General features: G+C 34.1%; 2 protein-coding genes across 2 annotated transcripts; one reads left to right on the plus strand and one right to left on the minus strand.

Annotated features, from left to right (window-relative positions):
- Positions 1-11638: 11638 nt before the first annotated feature.
- LOC131658461 (uncharacterized) lies at positions 11639-12031 on the plus strand. The gene has a single exon (XM_058927753.1). It carries the CDS (start codon positions 11639-11641, stop codon positions 12029-12031), a length of 393 nt encoding a protein of 130 aa, XP_058783736.1.
- Positions 12032-14736: 2705 nt separating this feature from the next.
- LOC131656263 (UDP-glycosyltransferase 87A1-like) lies at positions 14737-18913 on the minus strand. The gene is made up of 2 exons (XM_058926012.1): positions 18389-18913; positions 14737-15798 (listed from the first exon to the last, which is right to left on the minus strand). Exons 1-2 carry the CDS (start codon positions 18861-18863, stop codon positions 14882-14884), a joined length of 1392 nt encoding a protein of 463 aa, XP_058781995.1. The 5' UTR covers positions 18864-18913; the 3' UTR covers positions 14737-14881.
- Positions 18914-27920: the final 9007 nt, after the last annotated feature.

Consider the following 27920-nt stretch of genomic DNA (forward strand, 5'->3'; position numbering starts at 1 on the left):
ATCTTGAATGCAGTCACCATTGGGCCCCATCTTCTGGGCAAGCTTCTGATGATCTTCTTGACATGATCAGCTTTGGTGTATCCCTTGTCAAGGACTCTTAATCCAGCAGTTAGCGTTTGAAATCTTGAGAACATTTTCTCAATGTTTTCATCATCCTCCATCTTGAAGGCTTCATATTTATGGATCAAGGCAAGAGCTTTAATCTCCTTGACTTGGGCATTTCCCTCATGAGTCATTTTCAATGATTCATATATGTCGTAGGCAATTTCCCTGTTAGATATCTTCTCATACTCAGCGTGAGAGATAACATTCAGCAAAATAGTCCTACACTTGTGATGATTCTTGAATTCTTTCTTTTGATCATCACTCATTTCTTGTCTTGTTAGCTTTACTCCTCTAGCTTTCACTAGATGTTTGTAACCATCCACCAGAAGATCCCATAAGTCACCATACAGACCAAGAAAGTAACTTTCAAGTTTATCTTTCCAATATTCAAAGTTTTCACCATCGAATACTGGTGGTCTAGTATAACCATTGTTACCATTTCCATTATGTTGCTCAGCAGAGCCAGATGTAGATGTAGGTGTTGGATTTTCACCAGCCATCTAAACTTGTGTTTTTCTCTTCCTGAATCTTTTCTAACACGGTTAAGTGCTTGCACCTTAGAAATTGAAGATATTCTAAAAAAGCTCAACATGAGAAGCAAAGACATGGGGAAAATCAATTCTGTAAAGAATCATGCTCATGGAAATTGAAGCAAGCTGAGTGCTGTGAAGCTTCAAGATCAGAAGCAAGAAGGAAGAATGTTCTGATATTCTTGTGATAGAATATACTCTAACACATTCTTATCCTTTATATGTTCCGATACATTTTTTATGTGCTCTGATACATATCCTATGTTCTGATGCATTCTATATGCTCTGATACATATTATATGTTCTGATTCATTCATGCTTTAACTCACTAGAGAACAGCTTTTTCAGCTTTTTGTATTTGATACTAAGATGAGCTTTAAGTTCCAGAAGTTCTGTTAGACTGGAAACTAACTCTTCTCTAGTGAGTTCAGAAAATACCTATTCAGAATCTGATTCTGATGTAGATTCTGATCCATCATCAACTGTGGCCATCAGTGCAATGTTTGCCTGCTCGCCTTCAGAGTTTGATATTGATTCTGATGAATCTGAATCATCCCAAGTTTCCATAAGACCTTTCTTCTTATGAAACTTCTTTTTAGGCTTCTCCTTTTGAAGCTTTGGATACTCATTCTTGTAGTGATCTGGCTCATTGCATTCATAGCACATGATCTTCTTCTTGTCATATCTTCTGCTTCCAGAAGATTCTCCTTTCTCAAACTTCTTAGAACTTTTGAAGTTCTTGAACTTCCTGTGCTTGCTCTTCTAGAGTTGGTTTACCCTTCTGGAGATCATGGACAGTTCTTCTTCTTCTTCTTCTGATTCTGATTCTTCAGAATCTTCTTCTTCAGCCTGAAAAGCGTTAGTGCATTCTTTAAAATTAGATTTTAATGCAATAGACTTACCTTTCTTCTGAGGTTCATTAGCATCCAGCTCAATTTCATGACTCCTCAGGGCGCTGATCAGCTCTTCCAAATTCAGATTCTTTGCTATCTTGAATGCAGTCACCATTGGGCCCCATCTTCTGGGCAAGCTTCTGATGATCTTCTTGACATGATCAGCTTTGGTGTATCCCTTGTTAAGGACTCTCAATCCAGCAGTTAGCGTTTGAAATCTTGAGAACATTTTCTCAATGTTTTCATCATCCTCCATCTTGAAGGCTTCATATTTATTGATCAAGGCAAGAGCTTTAGTCTCCTTGACTTGGGCATTTCCCTCATGAGTCATTTTCAATGATTCATATATGTCGTAGGCAATTTCCTTGTTAGATATCTTCTCATACTCTGCGTGAGAGATAACATTCAGCAAAATAGTCCTACACTTGTGATGATTCTTGAATTCTTTCTTTTGATCATCACTCATTTCTTGTCTTGTTAGCTTTACTCCTCTAGCTTTCACTAGATGTTTGTAACCATCCACCAGAAGATCCCATAAGTCACCATACAGACCAAGAAAGTAACTTTCAAGTTTATCTTTCCAATATTCAAAGTTTTCACCATCGAATACTGGTGGTCTAGTATAACCATTGTTACCATTTCCATTATGTTGCTCAGCAGAGCCAGATGTGGATGTAGGTGTTGGATTTTCACCAGCCATCTAAACTTGTGTTTTTTTCTTCCTGAATCTTTTCTAACACGGTTAAGTGCTTGCACCTTAGAAATTGAAGATATTTTGAAAAAGCTCAACATGAGAAGCAAAGACATGGGGAAAATCAATTCTGTAAAGAATCATGCTCATGGAAATTGAAGCAAGCTGAGTGCTGTGAAGCTTCAAGATCAGAAGCAAGAAGGAAGAATGTTCTGATATTCTTGTGATAGAATATACTCTAACACATTCTTATCCTTTATATGTTCCGATACATTTTTTATGTGCTCTGATACATATCCTATGTTCTGATGCATTCTATATGCTCTGATACATATTATATGTTCTGATTCATTCATGCTTTAACTCACTAGAGAACAGCTTTTTCAGCTTTTTGTATTTGATACTAAGATGAGCTTTAAGTTCCAGAAGTTCTGTTAGACTGGAAACTAACTCTTCTCTAGTGAGTTCAGAAAATACCTATTCAGAATCTGATTCTGATGTAGATTCTGATCCATCATCAACTGTGGCCATCAGTGCAATGTTTGCCTGCTCGCCTTCAGAGTTTGATATTGATTCTGATGAATCTGAATCATCCCAAGTTTCCATAAGACCTTTCTTCTTATGAAACTTCTTTTTAGGCTTCTCCTTCTGAAGCTTTGGATACTCATTCTTGTAGTGATCTGGCTCATTGCATTCATAGCACATGATCTTCTTCTTGTCATATCTTCTGCTTCCAGAAGATTCTCCTTTCTCAAACTTCTTAGTACTTTTGAAGTTCTTGAACTTCCTGTGCTTGCTCTTCTAGAGTTGGTTTACCCTTCTGGAGATCATGGACAGTTCTTCTTCTTCTTCTTCTGATTCTGATTCTTCAGAATCTTCTTCTTCAGCCTGAAAAGCGTTAGTGCATTCTTTAAAATTAGATTTTAATGCAATAGACTTACCTTTCTTCTGAGGTTCATTAGCATCCAGCTCAATTTCATGACTCCTCAGGGCGCTGATCAGCTCTTCCAAATTCAGATTCTTTGCTATCTTGAATGCAGTCACCATTGGGCCCCATCTTCTGGGCAAGCTTCTGATGATCTTCTTGACATGATCAGCTTTGGTGTATCCCTTGTCAAGGACTCTTAATCCAGCAGTTAGCGTTTGAAATCTTGAGAACATTTTCTCAATGTTTTCATCATCCTCCATCTTGAAGGCTTCATATTTATGGATCAAGGCAAGAGCTTTAGTCTCCTTGACTTGGGCATTTCCCTCATGAGTCATTTTCAATGATTCATATATGTCGTAGGCAATTTCCCTGTTAGATATCTTCTCATACTCAGCGTGAGAGATAACATTCAGCAAAATAGTCCTACACTTGTGATGATTCTTGAATTCTTTCTTTTGATCATCACTCATTTCTTGTCTTGTTAGCTTTACTCCTCTAGCTTTCACTAGATGTTTGTAACCATCCACCAGAAGATCCCATAAGTCACCATACAGACCAAGAAAGTAACTTTCAAGTTTATCTTTCCAATATTCAAAGTTTTCACCATCGAATACTGGTGGTCTAGTATAACCATTGTTACCATTTCCATTATGTTGCTCAGCAGAGCCAGATGTAGATGTAGGTGTTGGATTTTCACCAGCCATCTAAACTTGTGTTTTTCTCTTCCTGAATCTTTTCTAACACGGTTAAGTGCTTGCACCTTAGAAATTGAAGATATTCTAAAAAAGCTCAACATGAGAAGCAAAGACATGGGGAAAATCAATTCTGTAAAGAATCATGCTGATGGAAATTGAAGCAAGCTGAGTGCTGTGAAGCTTCAAGATCAGAAGCAAGAAGGAAGCATGTTCTGATATTCTTGTGATAGAATATACTCTAACACATTCTTATCCTTTATATGTTCCGATACATTTTTTATGTGCTCTGATACATATCCTATGTTCTGATGCATTCTATATGCTCTGATACATATTATATGTTCTGATTCATTCATGCTTTAACTCACTAGAGAACAACTTTTTCAGCTTTTTGTATTTGATACTAAGATGAGCTTTAAGTTCCAGAAGTTCTGTTAGACTGGAAACTAACTCTTCTCTAGTGAGTTCAGAAAATACCTATTCAGAATCTGATTCTGATGTAGATTCTGATCCATCATCAACTGTGGCCATCAGTGCAATGTTTGCCTGCTCGCCTTCAGAGTTTGATATTGATTCTGATGAATCTGAATCATCCCAAGTTTCCATAAGACCTTTCTTCTTATGAAACTTCTTTTTAGGCTTCTCCTTTTGAAGCTTTGGATACTCATTCTTGTAGTGATCTGGCTCATTGCATTCATAGCACATGATCTTCTTCTTGTCATATCTTCTGCTTCCAGAAGATTCTCCTTTCTCAAACTTCTTAGAACTTTTGAAGTTCTTGAACTTCCTGTGCTTGCTCTTCTAGAGTTGGTTTACCCTTCTGGAGATCATGGACAGTTCTTCTTCTTCTTCTTCTTCTGATTCTGATTCTTCAGAATCTTCTTCTTCAGCCTGAAAAGCGTTAGTGCATTCTTTAAAATTAGATTTTAATGCAATAGACTTACCTTTCTTCTGAGGTTCATTAGCATCCAGCTCAATTTCATGACTCCTCAGGGCGCTGATCAGCTCTTCCAAATTCAGATTCTTTGCTATCTTGAATGCAGTCACCATTGGGCCCCATCTTCTGGGCAAGTTTCTGATGATCTTTTTGACATGATCAGCTTTGGTGTATCCCTTGTCAAGGACTCTCAATCCAGCAGTTAGCGTTTGAAATCTTGAGAACATTTTCTCAATGTTTTCATCATCCTCCATCTTGAAGGCTTCATATTTATTGATCAAGGCAAGAGCTTTAGTCTCCTTGACTTGGGCATTTCCCTCATGAGTCATTTTCAATGATTCATATATGTCGTAGGCAATTTCCTTGTTAGATATCTTCTCATACTCTGCGTGAGAGATAACATTCAGCAAAATAGTCCTACACTTGTGATGATTCTTGAATTCTTTCTTTTGATCATCACTCATTTCTTGTCTTGTTAGCTTTACTCCTCTAGCTTTCACTAGATGTTTGTAACCATCCACCAGAAGTTCCCATAAGTCACCATACAGACCAAGAAAGTAACTTTCAAGTTTATCTTTCCAATATTCAAAGTTTTCACCATCGAATACTGGTGGTCTAGTATAACCATTGTTACCATTTCCATTATGTTGCTCAGCAGAGCCAGATGTAGATGTAGGTGTTGGATTTTCACCAGCCATCTAAACTTGTGTTTTTCTCTTCCTGAATCTTTTCTAACACGGTTAAGTGCTTGCACCTTAGAAATTGAATATATTTTGAAAAAGCTCAACATGAGAAGCAAAGACATGGGGAAAATCAATTCTGTAAAGAATCATGCTCATGGAAATTGAAGCAAGCTGAGTGCTGTGAAGCTTCAAGATCAGAAGCAAGAAGGAAGAATGTTCTGATATTCTTGTGATAGAATATACTCTAACACATTCTTATCCTTTATATGTTCCGATACATTTTTTATGTGCTCTGATACATATCCTATGTTCTGATGCATTCTATATGCTCTGATACATATTATATGTTCTGATTCATTCATGCTTTAACTCACTAGAGAACAGCTTTTTCAGCTTTTTGTATTTGATACTAAGATGAGCTTTAAGTTCCAGAAGTTCTGTTAGACTGGAAACTAACTCTTCTCTAGTGAGTTCAGAAAATACCTATTCAGAATCTGATTCTGATGTAGATTCTGATCCATCATCAACTGTGGCCATCAGTGCAATGTTTGCCTGCTCGCCTTCAGAGTTTGATATTGATTCTGATGAATCTGAATCATCCCAAGTTTCCATAAGACCTTTCTTCTTATGAAACTTCTTTTTAGGCTTCTCCTTCTGAAGCTTTGGATACTCAATCTTGTAGTGATCTGGCTCATTGCATTCATAGCACATGATCTTCTTCTTGTCATATCTTCTGCTTCCAGAAGATTCTCCTTTCTCAAACTTCTTAGTACTTTTGAAGTTCTTGAACTTCCTGTGCTTGCTCTTCTAGAGTTGGTTTACCCTTCTGGAGATCATGGACAGTTCTTCTTCTTCTTCTTCTTCTGATTCTGATTCTTCAGAATCTTCTTCTTCAGCCTGAAAAGCGTTAGTGCATTCTTTAAAATTAGATTTTAATGCAATAGACTTACCTTTCTTCTGAGTTTCATTAGCATCCAGCTCAATTTCATGACTCCTCAGGGCGCTGATCAGCTCTTCCAAATTCAAATTCTTTGCTATCTTGAATGCAGTCACCATTGGGCCCCATCTTCTGGGCAAGCTTCTGATGATCTTCTTGACATGATCAGCTTTGGTGTATCCCTTGTCAAGGACTCTTAATCCAGCAGTTAGCGTTTGAAATCTTGAGAACATTTTCTCAATGTTTTCATCATCCTCCATCTTGAAGGCTTCATATTTATGGATCAAGGCAAGAGCTTTAGTCTCCTTGACTTGGGCATTTCCCTCATGAGTCATTTTCAATGATTCATATATGTCGTAGGCAATTTCCCTGTTAGATATCTTCTCATACTCAGCGTGAGAGATAACATTCAGCAAAATAGTCCTACACTTGTGATGATTCTTGAATTCTTTCTTTTGATCATCACTCATTTCTTGTCTTGTTAGCTTTACTCCTCTAGCTTTCACTAGATGTTTGTAACCATCCACCAGAAGATCCCATAAGTCACCATACAGACCAAGAAAGTAACTTTCAAGTTTATCTTTCCAATATTCAAAGTTTTCACCATCGAATACTGGTGGTCTAGTATAACCATTGTTACCATTTCCATTATGTTGCTCAGCAGAGCCAGATGTAGATGTAGGTGTTGGATTTTCACCAGCCATCTAAACTTGTGTTTTTCTCTTCCTGAATCTTTTCTAACACGGTTAAGTGCTTGCACCTTAGAAATTGAAGATATTCTAAAAAAGCTCAACATAAGAAGCAAAGACATGGGGAAAATCAATTCTGTAAAAAATCATGCTCATGGAAATTGAAGCAAGCTGAGTGCTGTGAAGCTTCAAGATCAGAAGCAAGAAGGAAGAATGTTCTGATATTCTTGTGATAGAATATACTCTAACACATTCTTATCCTTTATATGTTCCGATACATTTTTTATGTGCTCTGATACATATCCTATGTTCTGATGCATTCTATATGCTCTGATACATATTATATGTTCTGATTCATTCATGCTTTAACTCACTAGAGAACAGCTTTTTCAGCTTTTTGTATTTGATACTAAGATGAGCTTTAAGTTCCAGAAGTTCTGTTAGACTGGAAACTAACTCTTCTCTAGTGAGTTCAGAAAATACCTATTCAGAATCTGATTCTGATGTAGATTCTGATCCATCATCAACTGTGGCCATCAGTGCAATGTTTGCCTGCTCGCCTTCAGAGTTTGATATTGATTCTGATGAATCTGAATCATCCCAAGTTTCCATAAGACCTTTCTTCTTATGAAACTTCTTTTTAGGCTTCTCCTTTTGAAGCTTTGGATACTCATTCTTGTAGTGATCTGGCTCATTGCATTCATAGCACATGATCTTCTTCTTGTCATATCTTCTGCTTCCAGAAGATTCTCCTTTCTCAAACTTCTTAGAACTTTTGAAGTTCTTGAACTTCTTGTGCTTGCTCTTCTAGAGTTGGTTTACCCTTTTGGAGATCATGGACAGTTCTTCTTCTTCTTCTTCTGATTCTGATTCTTCAGAATCTTCTTCTTCAGCCTGAAAAGCGTTAGTGCATTCTTTAAAATTAGATTTTAATGCAATAGACTTACCTTTCTTCTGAGGTTCATTAGCATCCAGCTCAATTTCATGACTCCTCAGGGCGCTGATCAGCTCTTCCAAATTCAGATTCTTTGCTATCTTGAATGCAGTCACCATTGGGCCCCATCTTCTGGGCAAGCTTCTGATGATCTTCTTGACATGATCAGCTTTGGTGTATCCCTTGTCAAGGACTCTCAATCCAGCAGTTAGCGTTTGAAATCTTGAGAACATTTTCTCAATGTTTTCATCATCCTCCATCTTGAAGGCTTCATATTTATGGATCAAGGCAAGAGCTTTAGTCTCCTTGACTTGGGCATTTCCCTCATGAGTCATTTTCAATGATTCATATATGTCGTAGGCAATTTCCCTGTTAGATATCTTCTCATACTCAGCGTGAGAGATAACATTCAGCAAAATAGTCCTACACTTGTGATGATTCTTGAATTCTTTCTTTTGATCATCACTCATTTCTTGTCTTGTTAGCTTTACTCCTCTAGCTTTCACTAGATGTTTGTAACCATCCACCAGAAGATCCCATAAGTCACCATACAGACCAAGAAAGTAACTTTCAAGTTTATCTTTCCAATATTCAAAGTTTTCACCATCGAATACTGGTGGTCTAGTATAACCATTGTTACCATTTCCATTATGTTGCTCAGCAGAGCCAGATGTAGATGTAGGTGTTGGATTTTCACCAGCCATCTAAACTTGTGTTTTTCTCTTCCTGAATCTTTTCTAACACGGTTAAGTGCTTGCACCTTAGAAATTGAAGATATTCTAAAAAAGCTCAACATGAGAAGCAAAGACATGGGGAAAATCAATTCTGTAAAGAATCATGCTCATGGAAATTGAAGCAAGCTGAGTGCTGTGAAGCTTCAAGATCAGAAGCAAGAAGGAAGAATGTTCTGATATTCTTGTGATAGAATATACTCTAACACATTCTTATCCTTTATATGTTCCGATACATTTTTTATGTGCTCTGATACATATCCTATGTTCTGATGCATTCTATATGCTCTGATACATATTATATGTTCTGATTCATTCATGCTTTAACTCACTAGAGAACAGCTTTTTCAGCTTTTTGTATTTGATACTAAGATGAGCTTTAAGTTCCAGAAGTTCTGTTAGACTGGAAACTAACTCTTCTCTAGTGAGTTCAGAAAATACCTATTCAGAATCTGGTTCTGATGTAGATTCTGATCCATCATCAACTGTGGCCATCAGTGCAATGTTTGCCTGCTCGCCTTCAGAGTTTGATATTGATTCTGATGAATCTGAATCATCCCAAGTTTCCATAAGACCTTTCTTCTTATGAAACTTCTTTTTAGGCTTCTCCTTCTGAAGCTTTGGATACTCATTCTTGTAGTGATCTGGCTCATTGCATTCATAGCACATGATCTTCTTCTTGTCATATCTTCTGCTTCCAGAAGATTCTCCTTTCTCAAACTTCTTAGAACTTTTGAAGTTCTTGAACTTCTTGTGCTTGCTCTTCTAGAGTTGGTTTACCCTTCTGGAGATCATGGACAGTTCTTCTTCTTCTTCTTCTTCTTCTGATTCTTCAGAATCTTCTTCTTCAGCCTGAAAAGCGTTAGTGCATTCTTTAAAATTAGATTTTAATGCAATAGACTTACCTTTCTTCTGAGGTTCATTAGCATCCAGCTCAATTTCATGACTCCTCAGGGCGCTGATCAGCTCTTCCAAATTCAGATTCTTTGCTATCTTGAATGCAGTCACCATTGGGCCCCATCTTCTGGGCAAGCTTCTGATGATCTTCTTGACATGATCAGCTTTGGTGTATCCCTTGTCAAGGACTCTCAATCCAGCAGTTAGCGTTTGAAATCTTGAGAACATTTTCTCAATGTTTTCATCATCCTCCATCTTGAAGGCTTCATATTTATGGATCAAGGCAAGAGCTTTAGTCTCCTTGACTTGGGCATTTCCCTCATGAGTCATTTTCAATGATTCATATATGTCGTAGGCAATTTCCATGTTAGATATCTTCTCATACTCAGCGTGAGAGATAGCATTCAGCAAAATAGTCCTACACTTGTGATGATTCTTGAATTCTTTCTTTTGATCATCACTCATTTCTTGTCTTGTTAGCTTTACTCCTCTAGCTTTCACTGGATGTTTGTAACCATCCACCAGAAGATCCCATAAGTCACCATCTAGACCAAGAAAGTAACTTTCAAGTTTATCTTTCCAATATTCAAAGTTTTCACCATCGAATACTGGTGGTCTAGTATAACCATTGTTACCATTTCCATTATGTTGCTCAGCAGAGCCAGATGTAGATGTAGGTGTTGGATTTTCACCAGCCATCTAAACTTGTGTTTTTCTCTTCCTGAATCTTTTCTAACACGGTTAAGTGCTTGCACCTTAGAATCGGCGCTCTGATGCCAATTGAAGGATAGAAAAACACTTAGAAAGAGGGGTTTGAATAAGTGTAGTTTTAAAACTCTTAAGATAAAAACAATTTGCACAATGATTTTTATCCTGGTTCGTTGTTAACTAAACTACTCCAGTCCACCCTTGACAAGGTGATTTACCTCAACTGAGGATTTAATCCACTAATCACACAAGATTACAATGGTTTTCCACTTAGATAACCTCTAAGTCTTCTAGAGTATTCTGATCACACCTTGATCACTCTAGGAACACAATGCTTAGATAACCTCTAAGACTTCTAGAGAATCCGATCACAACTTGATCTCCTCTAGTTCTTTACAAATGAATGTAAAAATTCTTACAAGAGTTATACAATGCTTCTTAATAAGCTATAATCACAACTGTGGTATTTCTCTTAAAGTTTGAGCTTAATCTCACTAAGATATTACAACAGTAATGAAGTGAGGTTGAAGATGAAGTTTGAGAGCTTTTGAATTTGACAGCGTTTCTGTACGTTTGCGCAAAAGTGTTGTATTCAGCTTCTCATCAGAACTTCTATATATAGGCATTTGAGAAGACGACCGTTGGGAGCATTTAATGCGTTGCGTGATCCGTACAGCATTGCATTTAATGTTTCACTCTTTTGTCAACTACCTCGAGCCTTTCTTTTGCTGCGTCTACTGACTTTGCCGTTAATAGCTTCTAACGTTCCTTTTGTCAGTCAGCGTTGCCTGCCATCTTGTACTTGCTTCTGATTTGATGTTTGTAGATACAATGTTTGAATATCATCAGAGTACAACAGCTTGGTGCAGAGTATCTTCTTGTCTTCTGACCTTGAATTGCTTCTAGTGTGATACCATGAGAACTTCAGTGCTTTTGCTTCTGATCTCAAGTTCTTCTGATGCTTCAATAGACCATATTCTGATTCTGCTTGACCATCTTCTGATGTCTTGCCAGAGCATGTTCTGATGTTGCATGCTGAACCTTCTGAGTTAGTGCTTCTTGTGCTGATTTTGTGCATACTCTTTATATGATTCCTGAAATGGAAATTGCATAAGATTAGAGTACCACATTATCTCATACAAAATTCATATACATTGTTATCATCAAAACTAAGAATATTGATCAGAACAATTCTTGTTCTAACATCATATGCTAGCAGTCAAAGCTGATGACTGGGGCTAGACACTTGCAAGCGGTTGGAGGCTAATGGTGAGGAGATCATGTGGGTTGTGTTCTGTATGGAGTTCTTAAGGAAGTATTTTCTGGAGGATGTTCGTGGCAAGAAGGAAATCAAATTCCTTGAGTTGAGACAAGAGAATAAGTCGGTTTTCGAGTATGCTGCTAAGTTTGGGGAGTTGGCTAAGTTCTACCAACACTATGATGGACCAACTGGTGAATTTTCAAAGTGTATCAAGTTTGAGAATGGATTGCGCCCAGAAATTAAGAAGGCGATTAGTTACCAGAAGATTCGTGTCTTTGCTGATTTGGTTGATAGTTTTCGAATTTATGAGGAAGACAACAATGCTCATTATCGAGTTATTAGTGAGAAGCGGGGCAAGAGTCAACAAGGCCTTGGCAAGCCTTATGATGCTCTAGTTGGCAAGAGGAAGTAGAAAGCTTATGAGGGCAAGAGGAATAGTGGGGGAGATGCTCCTGCTGGTATCGTGTGCTTCAAGTGTGGAAAAGCTGGCCATAAAAGTGATGTGTGTACTGCTGGTACCACGAGGTGTTTCCGTTATGGTGAGACTGGACATACGGCATCTGCATGCAAGCATAAGCAGATGGTTTGTTTCAATTATGGTGAAGAAGGACACATTGGAAGTAAGTGTCAGAAACCAAAGAAGGAGCAAGCTAGTGGAAAGGTGTTCTCCTTGTCGGGAACTCAGACCGCTAGTGAGGATGCACTCATCAAAGGTACATGTTTCATTAATAGAATTCCTTTGATTACTATTATTGATATCGGTGCTACACATTGTTTTATCTCTGCTGATTGCATTGAAAGGTTGGGTCTTGTGTTGTCTGCTATGAACAGAGAGATGGTTGTCGATACTCCGGCTAAGGGATTGGTGACTACTTCTCTTGTGTGTTTAAAGTGTCCCGTGTTGATTTGCGACTGAGACTTTGTTGTTGATTTTGTTTGCTTTCCATTGAGAGGTTTGGATGTGATCTAGGGTATGAACTGGTTAGAGCATAACCATGTTCATATTAATTGTTATGACAAGTCGGTGAGGTTTTCTTCTCCTGAAGAGGAAGGTGTTGAGTTATTGTCGGCGAGACAGATGCGCATGCTGATGAAATAAGAAGTTAAAGTGTTTGCTTTGGTTGCATCGATGACTGTTGTGAATCAAGCTATAATAGACGAGTTGAAGATGGTGCGAGAATTTCCTGAAGTTTTCCCTGATGAAATTCTTGATGTACCAATTGAGAGAGAAGTTGAGTTCTTTATTGATCTTGTACCTGGTACTAGAACCGTGTCTATGGCACCGTACACGATGTCCGCATCAGAGTTGTCATAATTGAAGAAGCAATTGGAGAAATTTCTTGAGAAGAAGTTTGTGAGACCTAGTGTGTCGCCGTGAGGAGCTCTAGTGTTGTTAGATAGAAGAAAGATAGGAGTATTGACAAATCTTTCGACTCTTCTATGGCTACCACCACGTAGTCGAACTTTTGAGCCAATGACCTCAAGATCTTTGCCACAAGTGATCTTGATGTTAACACTTCCCCACATACCTTGATTTGATTCACCAGTTTCATAACCTAGTGAAGAAATTAATTATGCTTTCACTTTCTTCCATATGAAGCAATTCATATGTTCTTTTGTGAGTTTGTAATCTCGCCTCTTTCACCTTTTATGTGCCTCCAAATGAGTTTTCCAGAATTTCCCAGGCTTTTTTAGCTGATTCAACATCACCCAACTTCTCAAAAATTATCTGGATCAACACATTGATGAATTATAAAGAGTGTTTTATAATTCTTCTTCTTCTTCAATTCTTTGTGTTCAGCCTTTTCTTCATCCGTTGCATTTTCGATAAGTTGTGTTACTCCTTCTTTCACAAGATCCCAAAGATCTTGATAACAAAAAACAACCTTCATCTATTTACACCAATTCTCATAGTTCTGACCCTTCAGAATTGGGAGAATCACCGAAAATGCCTATTCGGATGATTCATTGCCATCGTGATTTTCTTCCAAGAATCGCTCAACTAGTGCTCTAGATACCAGATGTTGGAATTAAACTCAAACCTTTGAGTAATTCCTTATGATAATAAAAGAAGGAAGAAAGAGAATTTGGGGAGAAAGGTGAATTACGATTTGAGCAAAATTAAAAGGATGAAGAAGAATATTTTCTGCAGAGTTTCTCTCTGCCCAAAAACTGTGGAAAATTCCTATTCACTTTGCAACTGCAAAATTCTATGAATACAAGTGTATCTTAGAATAGGGATTACTCCCTCTATTTATAGTTTTAGGTTGCTTTCTCCCTAAGCCATAGCCAAAAACTACAAAAGTCCAAAATATTTATTTTGGTCTAAGTCAAAATCTTGTGTGAAGCTTCGACACTTCGGCATCTAATACAACTCAACACAAATTAAACTATTTCGACATACCCTTGTTCTGTCGAGCAACATGTTGGTTTGACACAAAGAATTACAATCTCAACAAATTCTGAGTAATTTATCTAATTCTAGTTCTAGGTACTACCTTAATAAAAAATTTATAGAATATTTAGACATTTAACGTTAAAAGAAAAGTGCTAATAAGGATAAACTATTTTTGAAGAAAATATAATTGAAATTTTTGAAAAAATATATGACACATCATTTATAATTATATAAAAATATAAAAGAAAAAATTGGGTGACTAAGTATCCAACCCAATTCAATTCAACCCATAAATTTACAATTTTATCCAAACCGATCAAATGATGTTGTGAGTAGTTTTTTATACTCTATGCGATTAAAACATTTAACTTTTTTTTTGTTTTTAAAAAATTAGATATTTAAAATTCATATAATCCTTTTGACGGTGAAGATATGATAGAACTAGATAGAGTTATAATAATAAGATGATGTATATTATTTTTTTATCATGATAATATTATTTTTAAATTTTATATAAAAAAAGTGTTGTATATAATTATGATAATTATTAAATAGTTAAAGATTATAATTTTTATATCCAAAATAAGATAAAGTTAGATAAAATAAAAAGTGTTATATTTGCATTGTCTAGTCAAAAAGAAGTCTTATGCATTGTGGTGTAATGAAATTCACATCATTAATACATCATAATTATTCACATATAAAAAATAATTAGTTTCTTTGCAGATATGATATCCGGTTTATAAAAGAAGAACTATTATAAGTATTATTGAGTCAAAAACATTTGCATTTATTATATCAGTAAACAATGCAAGAGAATCAAAAGACACCAATTTAATTGAAATTGTCAATAGCAACTTGAACTTACAATCCATTTGATCCTTCATATGTCAAGCCACTCTGCATTACATTCTTCAAAAATGCTCTCACATTAATTTCAGATGATCCACCTTTCTTTATTGCTCCCTGACATAAAAGCTGAAGCTCTTTAGCTCTTTTTCTCAAATCACTTCCAATATCAAAATCCAAATCCATGAACTTCCTTATCAACACAACAATTTCATCTCTAGTAACCAAAGTGTCTAACTTATCATCCTTTTTCACTCTCCACCCAACTTTCCAATCCTCAACTATAATCTTACTAATTAGTGGTTGATCCATAGCAAGTGGAAATGTCAAAAAAGGAACCCCAGCAAAAACACCCTCAATAACAGAATTCCAACCACAATGTGTCCAATAACCACCTATTGAAGGATGTAACAATACCCTCAATTGGTCACACCATGTCACAACTAACCCCATTTCCCCACACATATCTTTCAATCTACTAGTCTCGTCGCGTGTCACCCATAAAAATCGAACGCGGCTCTCACACAATGCGGCCGCAATTTCATCCATTTGTGATCTTGAAACAGATAGAAAACTACCATATGAAATGTACAAAACAGAACCATTGGGTTGGAGATTTAACCAATTTATGTAACTTTGTGCAACATCATTAGTAGCATTTAGAGAATGTGAATTGTGTCCAAGATTAAAATAAGGTATGTTTGGGCCTATGGTGTAAATTGGTATAGTGAGTTTTGATTTTAAGGCATCAATTACTTGTGGCTCAAGCTCATAAATTGTAGGCAATAGTAGAAATTGTGCTTTGAGAATCCATTGATAACTTTTCAGAGCCCATTGTAAAATTTGATGGTTGTTTTGATCAAGAAGAGGGATGTCTTCTAGGTGAATCCAAGATTTTGCTGGAATATAATCTATTAATGTATCACCATTTTCTGCAAAATAAAGATAAATCAACTTTAATTTTAGCCCCTATAAACATATAACACAACATCACCTTCAAAGCTAAGAACTTATGAAGTCCGGACTCGGACACAGACACGGGACACGACACGGATACGAACACGAGAACTGCCTAATATAGAAAATATAGGATACAGACACGACTATATATATTTTATATATTAATAATAATAATGCAATGTATGAGCACAATTTATAAAGAATTTAAAACGAGAAGCAAAATTTATATATATTTAAACGTAGTACTTTCAATCAATAAAAATAAAACATAAATCCACCAAAACAAAATAATACAAATCATATTATAGTCACTCCATATTGATAAAAGCAGTCTCTAAACCATGGAATAAGAAAGAAAAAAAAAAGGAATCCTAATTATGTTATTTTTATAATGGAGAAGTGAAATATGAAAGGTAAAAAGATCTCTATTATTTTTATAAATAAAAATCTGATAATTATTGAGTTGGGTCTTTTTTTTTTTAAAAAAAAATCTAAACTTTTTTAAGTTGGGTGTGTCGTTTATTTAGATCTGGATCCTCTCTTCTGTCTTTTCTATACTGCCCTCTCTTCTGCCTTAAATTGAACCTTTAGATTACATAATATCCATATTAATTTCCTAAAGTATTATTTATTAGTGCCTATCAACCATTGATTTGGAGCAGCATAATGAGCAAAAGTGAAAAGGGCAGGAGACGATCCAGGCTCCTTTTATTTAAAGCAAAGTGTCGTATCCGTGTCCGCTGTAATTAAATTATTTTTCGTTGGACACTGCAAAACCGTATCAAATATGTGTCGTACGAGTATCCGTGTCCGACACGTGTCTGACGTGGCGACACGCCCTCTGAACAGCGTGTCGGCGCTTCATAGCAATGAACTAATAATGTTATTAAACATGAGACTGTTTCTCATCCACAAACTCCAAAGTGTAGCCATCCAAATCACACCTGTCTCTTTAAGTATTTGGTAGGAAAACGTCTTCGCGTATTGGCCATGCACACATCATCTTGTTTTTATCAAACCAATAAAAATTCGATAACACACACTTTCTTAGACATATTGTTCAACTCGTGTTTCCTCTTTTAAAAAAGTAACTTATTTTAGGTTATTCGTTCAAAAAATGGAGATAATTTATTCATCATCAATAAAATTTAATAACATATAATTCAAAAAAAGTTATTTGTGAATAAAAAACATGCTTTATATATTTATGAATTATATATGAAGTAAGCGTTTGATAATTTACAAACAATTTATTTTAAAAAATTGTCTTTAGTCTCACCAATTTATATTGATTATTAAAAAAATTATATGACATGCATTCACATATTTTTTTTAGAGTTGATATGAATTTTAACAGATAAAAATTTATATTAAAATTTGTGTTGTAACACCTTTCTTTATTGTAAAAATAAAGTATAGTACAAATACTTTTGTGAGAAAACCTTAAAAAAATATTTAAAATAAAATATTAACATTTTTTTTGCAAAGTAGTATATATATTTTTTTGTGTAAGTAAGATATATTGATAGGGAGAACTAAGGGTTCTCCTACCCGATTACACAAAGACGGGAAAATCCGCACAAAAAAGAGAAATATTACAACGTCCAATTAAATTTATGAGAGAAAAAGAAGCGAATCTTTAATGAACTTATAGAACGAATAATTGGGGTACGTAATTTTCCCTCAAAAGGACCATTTCCAAACCATTGACGTAATTCATAAAAATTCATAAATATTAGGACCATTTCCAAATCATAGACCTAAATATGGGTGAGTTGATATAACATAAAAAATAAAAAATGTAATAATTTATGAGTATGAGTTTTCTAAAAAAATTACTAATTCATAAAAATATTTCTCTTTCTCAAATTGAAAATAAAAAATAAAAAAATTTAAAATGCTATATAATAATGAGTAAAAGAATAATTTTATTCTATGAGTCATTAAAATCTAATGAGTTATTAGATAATTTTATTTTATATGTCAAATAAGATAAATAAAATATGGATATATTTTATGAAAATATGTAAACGATAAAACTATCCTTTTAAGAAAATAAGGTTTTTATTTTGATAGAATTTTAATTATATAAAATGATAAAGTTATTTTGTAATAAAATCATACATATTTTTTTAAAATTTATTGTTAAAAAAATTATATTTTTAAGTTCTTACTAAATTATAGATTTGTTTTTGTTTTTGAAATTTTATATTATCAATTTTTATTTTTATTTTTAATATATTTTTAAAAGCAAATAAGTAAATTATATTATATGTTGTTTTTTTTAATAATTTATTTACATAAGTCATATTCAAAATAATCATTTAACAAAAAAATGATAGTATATATAAATATTTTGTAATATAGTAATAAATCATCAAATATAAATTGAAACAATATAAAATATTTTATTTTCTTGTGTCTCTTTTTTTTCGTGATCATAAATGAGTTCATATCGTTAAAACAACTTTTTTTTTTCTCACTAAATAGTTAAATCTGAAAGAAATGTAATGTTCTTTTTTGTCTGTAAATGAAAAGTGTAACGATTGATTGTACCCTCACCTGCTAAGTGCTTGCCTTGTAGGAAAATATGGAAAAATTGCACCCACAGCTCCGACGTAGAAGATGTCCAGAAAGCAGCCACCGGAATATTCCTCCGGTTTCCAACACCAACAGCCCAAAAGAGAAAAGCATCATAGATAATAAATGTCGGCGGCGGCTGATTAAGCCGATCGAGTAACTCCTCCACCGGCGCTTCCATTTGTGTCATAACAGCATCAACCACATTCAGAAAGCTGTCACCACCAATGTTAGGGATGGTTTCAAATCTTATGTTGTCGGGTTTGGGTTCGGTGTTTATTAAGGTTAGCCATTCTTGTGTGACAATAATGGTGACAAGGATGTTGGGGCTGTTAGATACTAGTAATTTGCTGAGATTCATCATGGGATTGATGTGTCCTCGTGATGGGTATGGAATCACTAATACATGGCTGGTTGTGCTTTTGGATGGTGATGAATCTAGAACTTGAAATTCCATGGTAATGAAAGAAGAAAACAACAACAATCTAGCTTACTTTGTGAAAAATTATTGACTACATGATGTATATATAAGAGGGAAAAAGAATGAGTAATGCAATTCTTACACCTATATTATACACCAATAGTTACACTAAACACGGTTCACCGTATTTACGATGAACAATATTTTTTAAAATAAAATAATAATATTTATAAAAAATATTTTTTATTTTTGAAATTATAGACGACACTGTTCATGTACGGACGTGCATTAACCAACTTCATTACTGCATTGACTAAGAGTCTGTTTGGTAAAAATAGCGGTTGACTGATAAGCTAGCTGATAGCTTATAGCTTATGACTGATGACTGATGACTGATGACTGATGACTGATGACTGATGACTTATAGCTTATAGCGGATGGTTGAGACTGATAGCTTATAAGCTAATTAAAGTGTTTGGTAAAATTAGCGGTTCAATTAACTTATAAATGTAAAATGACATAAAAGATATTTAATATATATTTATTTCATTTTAAATTAAAATAAATGATAAGGGTTAAAAATGGATTTTAATTAAAATAATAAGGATAAAAAAGGAAGAAAAAATGATAAACTATAAGACATAAGCTAAAACGCTATTTAAAATAGCGTCTGGAAAATAAGCTATAAGCTAGTAAAATAAGCTATAAGCTCGTGATGAAAAGACCGTTACCAAACGGGTCTAAATTATCATATGAGCTTATAAGACATAAGACATAAGCTATAAGCTAAAAAATATGGCTTACCAAATAGAGCCTAAGTTTTTACACTACATTAACCAAGTTTGATGATTGCTAAAAATTATTTTTAATACCTGAATGTTGCATTAACCAAATTCATTACTGCATTAACCAAGTTTTTACACTGCATTAACCAAGTTTGATGACTGCTAAAAATTATTTTTAATACCTGGATGTTGCATTAACCAACTTCATTACTGCATTAACTAAGTTTTTACACTGCATTAACCAAATTTGAGTAATGCTATTCTTACACCCATGAACAGTACTTTACGGTATTCACCAAATTTGGTTAATGCAATGTAAAAACTTGGTTAATGCAGTAATGAAGTTGGTTAATGCAACATCTAGGTATTAAAAATAATTTTTAGCCGTCATCAAACTTGGTTAATGCACCGTAAAAACTTAGTTAATGCAGTAATGAAGTTGGTTAATGCACGTCCGTACATGAACAGTGTCGTCCGTAATTTTAAAAATAAAAATAAAAATTATTATTTTATTTTAAAAAACACTGTTCACGTATAAATACGGTGAACAGTATTTGGGGTAAATATTGGTGTATAATATGGGTGTAATGATCATAATCAATGAGACTTGATAAATGTGATAACTTTAAATAATAAAAAATTATTAAAGGAATTACTATAATATTAAATATTAGAGATAGTTAAGTCAGAAAATATTTGATGTATTTTTTTCTAAAATTTTAATTCTTTATTAGTTTAATTATATTTTATATTTATGAACCAAAGGAGTACAAAGAATATAAAATTATATAAAGAATAATTTTATGTATTTTACTTTTCTATTTTTTTAAAGGGAAAAAATTTATATATAATTTCTTAGATGTGATTTTTATTGTTTTCTAATGAAAATATAATAAATTTATTTAAATATCGTTTAGGGAGTAAAAATAAAAGAAAAGTTGTACATACGTAAAAGAGAAAATTATACGTCTGTTATATTTTTATTAGAAAATAATAAAAGTCATAAAGAATTGTATAGTTTTTTTAAATAATAATTTCTTTTATGAATACTTAAAATAAGAAACTATTTTAAGTATATTTTCATAAAAACACTTTAAAAATATATATTTACAAAAAATGAAATTCTTATTATATTAAAAATATCTAAGTTAGTGAATATCGTTACTTATTTAATTTATAACAAATAATTTCAAAATAGTTTATACTATTTTCGAATATTTTCATAAAAATTATTTTGAAAAGTATAAAGTTATTTTTTTTATTAATTTATTGAAAAACAAACCTAGGGAATGTAGATGATAGTGTATGTGATCTAAATCATGATACCTTCTCTTTAGATTCTGTTTGAATAATTTTTGACAACTTATTTATAGAACTCTATCGCTTTTTAGGAACCCGCGGCGAAAACTCCAAAATACTCTTATATTTCATAAGTGTATCTTCGAAGATATATTTTTGTAGAAAAAAAGGTTATTTCGGAAGTGCATATCCGAAGACACATTTTTTTTAAAAAAAATGTGACTTCGGAGATGCACTTACGAAGACACTTTTTGAGAAACGGGTGTCATCGGAGATGCATATCCGAAATATTCTAATTTTTTATCTTGGAATTTTTGGGATATGCATATTGAAAGAACTCAATACTTATTAAAAAATTGAATGGAGACTCATTTTGGTCCCTCACAAATATTACACAAGCCAAATTAGTCATTCACAAAAAAATAGACCCAACTTAATCTCTTACAAAATTTAACCGGATCATATTATTCCTTCTGCTAATTTTTTTCTTAAACTGGTTTTTTCTACTTTTAAATCGGTTTTTTCATACTTTAAAACCGTGACTGAACTGTTACGTTGGATTTTATATTTTATTTTTCATTTCTTAAATATGAAATTGATTTTTATTTTTAATTTCAATTTCAAACAATTATGAATTAATAATATCAAAAAAGTCAAAATTGTTTCTTATAAAGAATTGAACCCAAATTTTTTAAAAGACATCTATGTGTCTTTACCACTAGGCCAATGTACATCCATAACAAATAATTCTCATAATTTCTATTAATATTAACAAATTATGTACACAAATTTTTACCTATGAGGTCTCAAACCCAAGTTCCTACAGGTTAAATGATTTTCACTTTACAACTAGACAAATCAATTTCTATTGTTAATAAAGTGACTATCAATTACAACTAGAAAAATCAATTTCTATTGTTAGTAAATCAACTATCATTTACAAATATGCAAATCAATTTCTATTGTAGTGGATTGACTGTCATTTAATCCGAAGGGATTTGGATTCGAGACCTAATTTGTATAAATTTTATATTTTTTGTTTTGAATTCCGAATTGTTTAAGATTACTAGAAATCATGGGAATTACTTTTTTTTTTTTGGAAGAATAAGAAATTATATATATAATTCCAAAAAACAGTTATGTACATAAGCGGCCCATAGGGCCCAGCTCAAACCAAAGGAACCTAATCAAGTCAAAGAAGGAAAGGAACAAGTTTCCCTCTAAGCTTAGGTTTATTCCATACTCTTTGTACTATTTTATCTATGATATCTTTAGAGATATTTCTATGAGTATTCCTATCTATATCATCACTCTTAAAAATCAAGCTATTTCTATACAACCAACAAGCATGAATAGTCTCTGCAAATGCTGTTTTCAGCAAGGTCGTTTTCCAGCCTTTGTGCTTACATCGATCCACCATCCACTTCATCTCACATTCCCAATTGCCTGGAACATGATCTTTATGGAGCCATAACAGAATCTCTTGCCATACACTCCTGGTCCTGTTACACACAAAGAAAAGGTGATTCAAATCTTCCCTTTCAGAACACATACTGCATCGATCATTGTCTAAAATGCCAAATTTCATGAGCCTAGCTTTGGTTGCAAGTCGATCTAGGCAAGCCATCCACAAAGTGAATCCTGCTCTAGGCCTTGCCTCATTGTCAAAGAACAATTTTTTCCAAGGCACATCTTGCCTATTGCTGAGTAGCTGTTTGTATATCTTCCTCTTGCAGAATTTATTCTCAGTCAACATCTTGTTCCAAACAGCCATTTGACTCACTTCTTCTCTTTGGTTGAGTATAGCTTTTAGCATCCATGAGCAACTAGGCTTCAGCTGCACCTCCATAACATTTGCTCCTTTTATGTAGTAGGTATGAACCCACCTAATCCACAAACTATCTCTTTCTCTGCATAAATCCCAAAGAAGCTTACTCATGCAAGCCTTGCTCCATCTACTCAAATCAATGACATTCAGCCCTCCCAGGTTTTTGGGCTCACAAATTTTACTCCAAGCAACAGGGGCTTTTCTGGAATATTCTCCTTTTCCAGACCACAAGAAATTTCTACATATGCTATCTACCCTCTGAATGACACCTTTAGGAAGAGGCAAGCATTGAAGCCAGTAATTTGCAGTGCTAAAGAGAACACTTCTAATCAATTGAATCCTCCCAGCATAACTCAACATATGTGCAGACCAGTGGTTTATTCTTCTACCAATCTTCTCAGCCAGTTGGGTACAATTTCTAGCAGATAATCTTTTGCTCTCCAGAGGAATCCCCAGATATTTAACAGGCAAAGTACCAGTACAAAAACCAGTGATATCTACCAATTCCTTCTCATGAATGCTGTCTAAACCACTGCAAAACAACTTACATTTAGCAGGGTTAACAACCAGCCCTGTTGCCCTGGAGAACTTCTGAAATTTCTTCATAAGACTCTGAACAGAATTCACATCACCCCTAGAGAAAAGCAATAGGTCATCTGCAAAACTCAAATCAATCAGACCTATATTTTTGCATTTGCTATGATACCTGAAGTCAGCATCTTGTTTCAGATCATCAAGCATCCTATGAAGATATTCCATCACAATAACAAATAAGAGGGGAGAAATGGGATCTCCCTGTCTTAATCCCTTCTTAGCTTGCACTCTTCTAGATAAGGTCCCATTTATATTGAATTGATAGCTCACAGTGGTGACAGCCAACATGATCCAGTTGATAAATCTCCTAGGTAAACCCATTTCAGCCATAATAATCTTCAGGGCTCCCCAGTCAACAGAATCATAAGCTTTTTGAATATCCATCTGTAGCATACATCTAGGCACTCATCCCTTTCTACCATATCCCTTCATCAATTCATAAGCTAATAAAATGTGATCATGTATGTCTTAACCTGGAACAAACCCAGCCTGGTTCCTACTGATGATATTGGGCAGGATAGCACTCAGTCTTCTAGCCATGACTTTGGCTATAATCTTATACACAGTTGTGCAACAAGCTATAGGTCTATATTCTTTGATGGATTTTGCTGCAGCATTTTTAGGAATCAAGGAAATGAGTGTCTGATTCCATTTACTATCCAACTCCCCTTTGTCAAAAAACTCTCTAACAGTCTTGATAACATCTTCTTTCACTATACTCCAAGAAGCCTTAAAAATTTTTGAATTATATCCATCCACCCCAGGGGCTTTGAGATCACTGATACTATTTAAGGCTTTAAAAATCTCATCATTAGTAACATCTATACTCAGGTCAATTCTACAATTATGAGCAAGTTGCTTACCCTTTCTCAAAACTGGAATGTCAACAGCATCAAGATTTGCATGAGCAGTTCCCATCATCTTTTTATAGAACTGAATTACTTCCTCAGCGATGTCAGTTTGAGTAGTAAGTATTCTCCCATCCTCAGTGCAAAGGCTATGGATCCTCATATTACTTTGTTTACTCTTTAAGGTTGCATGGAAATATGCATTATTCCCATCTCCTAACCTTATCCAGCTAACCTTAGCTCTTTGCCTCATGATTTGTTCTTCTATGGCAAGAAGCTCCATCAGTTTATCAGTTTTATCCTTCTCCTCCTTAGTCAGATCCTTATTCCCTCTATCTTGCACAATGCTCTTCTGCACATCTTCCAGCTCTCTCCTGGCTCTTTCAATCTGCATGTTGATGCCTCTGAAAGGCTTGCTTAACTTCTTTATTATAGGCTGCAGCCTTAACAATTTATCCCACAACTTGACATGAGAATCATTCCTCCCTCTCCTATTCCAGTTCCTCTCCACATGCTCTCTGTACTCAGGCACATCAGTCACCTTGTTAAGAAACTTAAAAAGCCTCTTAGGCTTGCTATCCTGCTGCCTGTTCCTGAGACACAACATAGCATGGTCAGAAATATTGGGCTCCAGCACATGCAATTCCCACTGCATCCTTTGATGAAACCACTCCTTATTAGCTAAGGCCCTATCAATGCAAAAGTAAATGGTTCCACTTACATGCTTGTTACTCCAGGTGTACTTATCTCCTATCTTATCCAGATCAGCTAAACCACATTTAGTCATCATGTTAGCCAAGTCACAAAACTCACCTTCATGGACCTCTTTCCCTCCAATTCTATCATCAGTATGAAGAACATTATTATAGTCACCCATGAGGCACCAAGGACCTTGCTGAGTGCTTTTGATCTTCTCTATATCCTTCCACAAATTCCTTCTTCTTTCCAGTTTATTATCAGCATAAATGGCAGTAAGCCAGTGTTGGAAGTTATCATTTTTGTCATAAACTCCACAGTGTTTCATCTGCTCAGAACTACAGATACTCTTGATGTCAACCTTAATATTATCCCACATAATCCACACCCTACCATTAGCATGCTTATTATAGTTATCAAGGTAATTCCATTGGCCTCCTATCTTCTTCCTAATATTCTCAGCTTTATCTTGTTTTACTCTAGTTTCAACTAATATAGCAATCTCAGGACTCAAATTAGAGAGACGGGAGCTAATCTCTCGATTCCTGATCCCTTTGTTCAGCCCCCTAACGTTCCAGGACACAATCATGTCACCCCCAATGGTATGTCTCTAGGGTCATTCAAAACACCTAAAGACTCAAAGATATTAGAACAATGGAGTGTTGTACCTGAGTTATCACATGTGACTTTCTTCCCATCTTCTTTCCTCCGCCTAATCTCTGTCCATGTACCTTTGTCCATTATCTCTTTCTCCTCCTGAGTGCTATCTTCCTTCTCTAATCCCTTATCACCAATCACAGAGTCACTAACTTCATTCACCTCATCTACCTTTGTTGTCTTAGCTTGCCATACTTTGATAGGAGGTTTCTTATCAGTGGAGCATACATGGCCTATTTTTTGGCATCTTTCACAATACTGAGGCCTCCATTCATATTCAACCTTCTGTTTTCTTACTCTCCCTTCATGGTCTCTGATGGAAATTTCTTCACACAATTTCTGCGTGACATCCACCTCCACCAGAAGCCTAGCATAACTCACACGAAGTTTCTCTGCTGTGCACTCATCCGTGAACAAGGGTATTCCCACAGCACTTCCAATCTTCCCTAAACTTTGAGCACCCCACATAGGTAGAGGAAGACCTGGTAGTTTAATCCAAATTGGGATCGATCTGAGCATATCCTTTGCCATGGTAAAATCATGCCTCCATTCCAAAAGAATCATTGGATTGTTCTGAAAAGTGTATGGACCTTTCATCAGAACTTCATCTCTATCATCACCATTCTTGAATTTAAGTATGAAATAGCCTTCATCATTGTAGAACATGTCAGGCAGCGCAACAAAGTTCCACATACGACTCATGTAATTCTTCATCGCATTCATGCTCAAATTGGTACCAATCACATACATGATCAACGAGTTCTCCCAAAACCTAATTTCCGCTTCCACATCTTTTTCTTCAATTTCAACTTCAACAATTCCCTCCTTTATCTTTGTAGCAACAAATTGAAGTTGCTTTCCATTTGTTGTTTGCCTATTACCACTGATAACATCAACCCAAAGCTTGTTCTGATCCCCAATAGGTTTCGTCTTCATCTGTTCTTCCACCCTAGGTTCATCTTTGCTTTTCCCTTTTCCATCACTATCCGTCACTTGCTTATCAGGATTCAATTCAGTAATCACCGTCCCATGTTCTTCCGGTATTGTTGCAGTCACCGGCGAGGATGTTACCGGCGTAGTTGAGCCATCTCCATGTTTCGTTCCCGTCGATTGAGTCACCTTCTTCGGCGGTCTACCCCTTCCACGAGAGCTATCATGGGAATTACTTATCATGAATGTATATTGGTCTAGTGGTAAAGACCTAAGATGTAGTTTGAAGGGCTTGAGTTCAACTCCTTATGAGAAACAATTTTGGCTTTTTTATATTATTAATTCATAATTGTTTGAAATTGAAATTAAAAATAAAAATCAATTTAGTATTTAAAAAATAAAAATTAATTTTTTTGTGAGGGACTAATTTGGATTGTGTAATTTTTGCAAGGGACTATAATGGGTTTTCGCTCTAAAAAATTAAAATAAAGGAAAATCAATACAATTAATAGTATAATTAATAGTATAATTAATTGTATTAATTAAAATATATTAATAAATATATATTATTATAATCAAGATATAATAATAATATTAGCCTAATAAATATTTAAATCAACACCTTATTTTTTATTTATAAAATTAATAATAATAATTATAATAAAGATATTTATTTATTATTTTTTATGATACATAAAAAAAAATCATTTCATAAACTAATTTCCAAAAACAATTTTATAGTTAAAAAAATTAATTTTATAAACAAAATTTTCAAAACAATTTTAAAGTTAAAAGTTATTTTAAATATAAATGATTTTTTATCATAATTAGTTATTAAAATAATTTTTATATTTGTGATTTTTATTTATTATTTTGAAAAACTATGTAATTTAAAATTTATATTAAAATATAAAGAAAGTAGTAAATAATTTTAGTCTTACTTGATCTCTTTTATTTTATATTTTTGTTGAATAATTATTAATTTATTTATTTATTATATAATGATTATTGTTGTGTATTAGTTATAATTTTAGTAATTATTAATATGAAATTTATCAAAAAATAATAAAAAAATTTCTAAGTTTTATTTTTTAATTTATAATTGAAATTAGAATATAAATATAAACAGTATAATTATCATTATTATTATTCATAACTTATAAATTATATTAATTTTAAGATATCCGAATTAATTAATATCCCAAAATTTTTAATTTTTTGGGATTTTTTCGGATATGCATATCCGAAAAAACATCTGACAATTTTTTTGGGGTTTTTTCGAATATGCATATCCGATTTAACCAAAATTTCAATTTTTTTTGTGTTTTTGGAGATGCATCTCCAAATTAATCAAAATTCCAATTTTTTGTGTGTTTTCAAAGATGCATCTCCGAATGATATTTTAGAGTTTTCTGCAGGGTTTTCACTCCATTGAGACCTATAAAGAAATTGTCTA

Source organism: Vicia villosa, linkage group LG3, assembly GCF_029867415.1.
Source record: "Vicia villosa cultivar HV-30 ecotype Madison, WI linkage group LG3, Vvil1.0, whole genome shotgun sequence".
Classification (NCBI taxonomy): domain Eukaryota; kingdom Viridiplantae; phylum Streptophyta; class Magnoliopsida; order Fabales; family Fabaceae; genus Vicia; species Vicia villosa.

Bases quoted from the DNA above. Each gene is read 5' to 3' on its own strand.
- LOC131656263 (XM_058926012.1), bottom strand. From the start codon at position 18,863: ATGGAATTTCAAGTTCTAGATTCATCACCATCCAAAAGCACAACCAGC. The intron at 15,799-18,388 runs GTGAGGGTACAA...TTTATTTTGCAG, and splicing joins ACAAGGCAAGCACTTAGCAG to AAAATGGTGATACATTAATA.
- LOC131658461 (XM_058927753.1), top strand. From the start codon at position 11,639: ATGTGGGTTGTGTTCTGTATGGAGTTCTTAAGGAAGTATTTTCTGGAG.